The sequence below is a fragment of the Myxocyprinus asiaticus genome, chromosome 47 (assembly GCF_019703515.2).
Source record: "Myxocyprinus asiaticus isolate MX2 ecotype Aquarium Trade chromosome 47, UBuf_Myxa_2, whole genome shotgun sequence".
NCBI classification, from domain to species: Eukaryota; Metazoa; Chordata; class Actinopteri; order Cypriniformes; family Catostomidae; genus Myxocyprinus; species Myxocyprinus asiaticus.
The window spans coordinates 13,102,139-13,108,947 of record NC_059390.1 but is presented as its reverse complement, the minus strand read 5'-3'; the positions used below and the strand labels follow the sequence as shown (position 1 = coordinate 13,108,947).

General features: G+C 34.7%; 1 protein-coding gene across 2 annotated transcripts; it reads left to right on the top strand.

Annotated features, from left to right (window-relative positions):
- The first annotated feature begins 82 nt into the window (after positions 1 to 82).
- zcrb1 (zinc finger CCHC-type and RNA binding motif 1) lies at positions 83 to 5,437 on the top strand. Of its 2 annotated transcripts, XM_051691449.1 has the most exons (8): positions 83 to 243; positions 365 to 463; positions 594 to 622; positions 2,136 to 2,247; positions 2,333 to 2,440; positions 3,459 to 3,568; positions 3,707 to 3,779; positions 4,953 to 5,437. In XM_051691449.1, exons 2-8 carry the CDS (start codon positions 380 to 382, stop codon positions 5,088 to 5,090), a joined length of 654 nt encoding a protein of 217 aa, XP_051547409.1. In that variant the 5' UTR covers positions 83 to 243; positions 365 to 379; the 3' UTR covers positions 5,091 to 5,437. The 2 variants fall into 2 exon arrangements, with proteins under 2 accessions (XP_051547409.1, XP_051547410.1); XM_051691450.1 differs by lacking the exon at positions 2,333 to 2,440.
- Positions 5,438 to 6,809: the final 1,372 nt, after the last annotated feature.

The window sequence follows — 6,809 nt, the reverse complement described above, 5'->3', positions numbered from 1 at the left end:
AATTCGCTTTCGAATACTTCTTATTGGTCTGTTTGATTTTAAAAGCATTGGTTAATAATTAGTTTTCTAGAGCGTGTATTATTTTGACAATGGCAGTCCATTTGCTTCCGGTTCGCGCTGCTCTGATATTAGAGTCTGATGCGCAAGTTTGTCATTTTCATTTAAATGAATTTAAATACGACAAAATCAGTTTTCATCATTAATATAAAGATGCTTTAAAATCAGCTACAGTCTGTCAGTTTGGTAAGTCCAAAATGTGTTTTCTTGGTTTGTACCTAAGCTCTTTCAGTGTCATGTTTTGCTTATTAGTTCATTTTTATGATGCAGAAAAACGTGATAAACATCTATTTTCTTCTTTTTCCAGATATCAGACATAAATATGAGTGGTGGTTTAGCCCCCAGCAAGAGCACAGTCTATGTGTCTAATATCCCATTTTCCTTGACAAACAACGATTTGCACAAGGTGGCCTGTTGCATAAAACACTTAACTTGTTGACATTATGTTTTCATTACATTCTTTGACTATAATCATTTATGTGCTAAATTTTCCAAAAAATGTTAACTTGTCTCTCCCAACCCCCATTTCCCCACAGTTATGCACTAAATATGGCAAGGTGGTTAAGTAAGTATCCTTTCTTTTTTTGTCACCACTTGATTGATTGCATTCCATTATAGTGAAGTCCAGGGTTGGTTGGCACACTTTTAATTATCTTTTGAATATTTCCGGTGGGACAAACGTTAAGATACCCCAACTAGGTGCACTTTCATGAAGTTCTTAGATAAAAAAAAAACAAAAAACAAAAACAGAACACACACACAGTTAACACACATATGAGTAATAATGATTATGTAAAGTAATATGATTAAGTTATAGTTTGGAATTAATATGAACAATTTTCACTTATATTTTTTTTTATATATATATAAATATATCATTCCTAAATTATAAAAATAAATTGAATCATTGGCTTGGCTTGAACCATGTGTTTGTGTGGTAATAATAATAATTTAAAAAATGTAAAAAAAGTGCCAACCAACCCCACTCACACTCTTTGTAAATAATGTTAGCCAGGTAACCCACCAATCAGCCACAACATTAAAACCACCTGCCTAATATTGTGGAGGTCCCCCTCGTGCCCCCAAAACAGTGCCAACCTGCATAATATTCATCTCACCACAATTGTACAGTCTGTCGTGCGTGAAAATCCCAGGAGATCAGCAGTTACAGAAATACTCTAACCAGCCCATCTGGCACCAACAATCATGCCACAGTCCAAATCACTGAGATCACATTTTTCCCCATTCTGATGATTGATGTGAACATTAACTGAAGCTCCTGACCCATATCTGCATGATTTTATGCACTGCACTGCTGCCACACAATTGGCTGATTAGATAATCGCATGCATGATTGTTGGTGCCAGATGAGCTGGTTTGAGTATTTCTGTAACTGCTGATCTCCTGGGATTTTCATGCACAAAAGTCTCTAGAATTTACTCAGAATGGTGCCAAAAACAAAAAACATCCAGTGAGCAGCAGTTCTGTGGATGGAAATGCCTTGTTGATGAGAGAGGTCAACAGAAAAGGGCAGATGTTTCGAACTGACAAAGTCTACAGTAACTCAGATAACAGCTCTGTACAATTGTGGTGTGAAGAATATCATCTCAGAATGCTATTCTGAGATGCGGGTTGGCGCTGTTTTGGTGGCACGAGGGGGACCTACACAATATTAGGCAGGTGGTTTTAATGATGTGGCTGATTGGTGTAGCTTATCATAGGCTTACAAATCTTATATCAAAATATAATTGATTCACATCACTATTAACTCAAATTATTAAATAAATAAAAAAAAAATTCTCTTTATTTCTTTAGTAACATTTTTAGCAAAGGGTTTTAATTTTTGTTTTGACATAGATCAAAAGTAAAATGTTTCACCATTACTTTTCTTTGAAAGAATCAATCAGTGAAGGTCAAGAAGATGAACATTTAAAATGTTACACTTTTGTGAATTACAGAAATAACAGAAATCAACTCTATGCCAACTAACCCCTGTAGCCAACCAATCCCGGTCTCCCCTACTTGTTTATTTGTGTCAAAGTTTGTCCTAATTATAGTTATGATGTCGTTTTCTGAAGGGTGACTGTCGTCAAAGACAAGCAGACTCGAATGAGCAAAGGAGTTGCGTTTGTGCTGTTCCTAGACAGAGAGTCAGCTCATAACTGTGCCCGCTCATTGAACAACAAACAGGTATGCTGTTTGAACATGGTAATACGATTTACTGACTCTCTATCAAAAAGCACACGTGTGCTTGATTGCTGCTCTCAACTTGCAGTTGTTTGGGAGAACAGTGAAAGCTAGCATAGCCATCGACAATGGGAGAGCTACAGAATTCATCAAGAAGAGAAACTATACGGACAAGTCCAAGTGTTACGAGTGTGGTGTAAGTATTCTAAATGTGTGACATCCAGATAGGTTGATGCTTGTATTTCTAAACATGTCATCAGCCTACTGTGTCAACACACAAATCTAATGTTTGTATCATCCTGACTACTGAGTTAAAATTATATGGGAAACATTTTAAAGAATAGAATAGAAATGTTTGACAGTGCTATTTTTATTTTGATGTCTGTTGTCAAACTACCATGAGCAGCCTGCCTCTTACAGCAACTGCTTGCTTCTTCCTCAAAACCCTTTTACAAATACTTAGATCATAAATTACTTAGATCATTAAGGTGAATTAGATAGAAAGGTGCATGGATCATAACTTTCTATTTAAATAATTAAAGGAATATTCTGGGTTCAATACAAGTTAAGCTCAATCGACTGCATTTGTAGCATAATGTTGATTACCACAACATTTTAGACTCATCCCTCCTTTTCTTTAAAAAAAGCAAAAATCTGGGTTACAGTGATGCACTCACAATGGAAGTGAATGGGGCCAATTTTTTATGTTAAAATACTCACTGTTTTAAAAGTTTAGCCACAAGATTTAAACAATATGCATGTTAACATGATTTAATGTGATGAAATCACTTACTAACCTTTTCTGTGGAAAGTTATAGCCAATTTTACATCTTCGTTGCCATGACGATGTAATGTCAAAAAACCTAAAATCCTAAAACGACTGTAAAAATTACGATTTAAACAACTTTACAGCTCAAATAGTACATGAGTTTTAACAAAAGAATTAATGTAACTAAGTTCTTTTATAAAATTATAAGCTTCACATTTCTGCTTTTAAACCCTCAGAATTGGCCACATTCACTTCCATTGTAAGTGACTCACTGTAACCTGGATTTTTGCTTTTTTTAAAGAAAAAGAGGGACGAGTCAAACATTTTTTTTTGTGGTAATCAACATTATGCCACAAATGCTGTCAATTGAGCTTAACTTGTATTGAACGTAGAACATTCCTTAAGTGAATTGTATAGCTTCAGTGGAATCCTTTGCCTCCCCCAGGAAGAAGGGCACTTAAGTTACTTCTGTCCAAAAAACTTACTTGGGGAGCGAGAACCACCACCTAAAAAAGAAAAGAAAAAGAAGAAAAAGGTCCAGCAGCCTGAAGAAGTGTAAGTGCTGTATAATAACAGGATAATTAGAGACTGGGATTGTTGATTATATGTTAATATATGTGATTGATCGTTTATATGCACATAATTGCAAATAATGTCAGAGAGAGTGTATAATATGATTTATTTTCTTTCCAGAGAACCAGAGGACAGTGAGGATGAGGGAGAGGATCCAGCACTGGACAGTTTAAGTCAGGCAATTGCTTTCCAGGTAAGTGTTTGGTGCCATGAAAAGATGATACTTAATTTAAACTATATATATCCTTTTGACCACAGGTGCAGTCTACCCTGTTTCCATAATCATTATAATGGCATTCCTTTTACCACATACACCATAGTGGCACAAAGTGTGTTTGAGTGTATAAGCTGATTGTTTTGCATTGGTTGAAACTACCAATATTGCTATTTATATCCAGATTACCTGATATGGTTAAATATGGTTGCCTATAAAAACAAATCAACATCAAATACAAAATCAACAACATTAAAATCAGCAAAAAAGTAGCTGTAAATAATGCACAAGATATAAAAACACGATAAACACTCATTTGACATATAGTATTTTCTTTACATTCTTCACGTACAGTGATTTCAGAGTTTTTTTTTTTTTTTTTTCATCAAAGATTACTTCAAATTCACTATACACATTCAACAACACCCCCATCTGAGGGGCCTAGGTAGCTCAGCGAGTATTGACGCTGACTACCACCCCTGGAGTCACGAGTTCGAATCCAGGGTGTGCTGAGTGACTCCAGCCAGGTCTCCTAAGCAACCAAATTGGCCCGGTTGCTAGGGAGGGTAGAGTCACATGGGGTAACCTCCTCATGGTCGCGATTAGTGGCTCTCACTCTCAGTGTGGCGTGTGGTAAGTTGTACGTGGATTGCGGAGAGTAGCATGAGCCTCCGCATGCTGTGAGTCTCCGTAGTGTCATGCACAACGAGCCACATGATAAGATGCGTGGATTGACTGTCTCAGAAGTGGAGGCAACTGAGACTTGTCCTCCACCACCCGGATTGGGGTGAGTAACCGTGCCACCACGAGGACCTACTAAGTAGTGGGAATTGGGCATTCCAAATTGGGAGGAAAGGGGATAAAAATTATTTTAAAAAAACACTCCCGTCTGAGACACTGAATACAACTATCTGACAACTACATGTCACTACGGTCGCTGTAAAGGCATTAAACCCATAACTATATAGACCTGGAATAGAGTATAATTAAAATGTACAAAAAAAATCAAATTCACTACAGTAGAGTTTTGCCCACACATTTAAAAAATCTGGTACATTTTTGCCCCAAGCCCTGTCTGCATTTCAGTCATTTTACAGTAATATTTCCAGTGAAATTGGATGTTCAAAGGGAATTTTTATGTATCGTTATCAGCAAGCACACATTGAAGAGGAGAGGAGACGAAAGCAGGTCACAGAGGACACGTCTCGAGCATCTACATCAGAGGACACCCACAAACCCAGGATCAAAAAGAGCACCTACTTCAGTGACGAGGAGGAGCTCAGTGACTGATTCATACTTTCATGTGCTCAAGACACCTCTGCTCATCTGTTCTTACCCATTAAGGAGGTCACACATTGATCTAAATTTCCAGTTTCATCAAAGTTTGGTTATAAGTGTTGCCATCCAAGGCAGTAAAAAAACATTAGTTATGAATGTTATGAATGCTCCTCATTCAGATAAATACTCTTCAAAATATTTGGTAAATAGTATTGTGATTTCTATATCATGCAGAGCACCTTTGTGAATTTGTACTTTTTTTAATCTTGTAAATATAGTTTAGTTTTGTGGATTTCAAAATAAGATTATTGTGATTGTTTCAGGCAGAATGGAAAATAAAACCGTTTTTAAGCAACTTGTATCATCCTCTGATCTGGAATAATTGAGTTTTGAGTTTTGTTGGACCCAATAATTTTGATATAATTAAGATTATATAATTAATATAATTAAACATAAAGGCAAGTAAAACAAATTGCTTCACAAAAGTTTTATGTGATCATCAAGGTCAAAGGTATACTTATAAAAACAGTGTCTGCATTCTCAGCAAGAAAGACATCAAATGATGCCAAGAACAAGAACATCAGAACTGAATAATATAAATTATTAGATTAGGTTAGATTCAACTTTATAGTTATTGTGCAATGTACAAATACAAAGTCAATGAAATACAGGGAGCGCCTAGCTAGTATGGTATTTATAGTATTTAAATGAAATTAAGGTACAATGATAATAAAGTTAAAAAAGGCTATTTATAAACATTTCCATTAGCATGGTTTAAAAATGGCAGAAGTGGTGTGTACTGATAATGATGATTATTAATTCTGATTTTGTTGCGGTTATTTTTTTAAACTACTTATATTTGAAATATGAGATGTATATCAGGGCTTATAAGCCAGACCTAGCTGAATTTCTGAATGGTCAACTTTGTGATTGTGAACATATTAAAAAGCAAAGGCTTTAAAAAAAAAAATTTAAAATTAAAAAAAAAAAAAAAAATAGCTGCAATGAAACTTAATTTAGTGGCTCTTGCTTAAATTATTTCTTGATTACGCTGTTTGATTAATTAAAGGAATATTTCGGGTCCAAAACAAGTTGAGCTCAATAAACAGCATTTTTGGCATAATGTATATTACCATTAAAAATAATTTAGATTCATCCCTCCTTTTCTTAAAAAACAAAGACAGAAAAAACCAAGGTAAGTCACTTCGATGGAAGTGGATGTGGCCAATTTTTGGAGGGTTTAAAGGCAGAAATGTAAAGCTTATCATTTTATTAAAAGCACTTTAATTATTCTGTTAAAACTTTTGGCTAACAGGTTGTTTAAATTGACATTTTTATGGTTGTTTTATGGTTTTAGTGTTTACAGTGTTACATCGTCATTATGTTAACAAGGTTTACAATTTGATATAACTACACAGATTTTATCACACTTAAATTATATTAACGCGAATGTTATGTACGTCTTATGGCCACTTAGTGAGTTTTTAACGTTTACGATTTAGCCCCATTAACTTAAATTATAAGTGCCTAACTGTTATCCAGATTTTTGCTTGAAAAGAGGGGAAAGTTTTTATTTATTTATTTATTTATTATTATTTTAATCAACGTAATGCTACAGAGTTATTTATTCGGGCTAGAAAATTCTACAGGTAGCTCAGTAAACAAATTAAAATCTCGCGGTGTTTTTTTATTATTATTATTATTATTATTATTGTTTTAACACCTAACTAC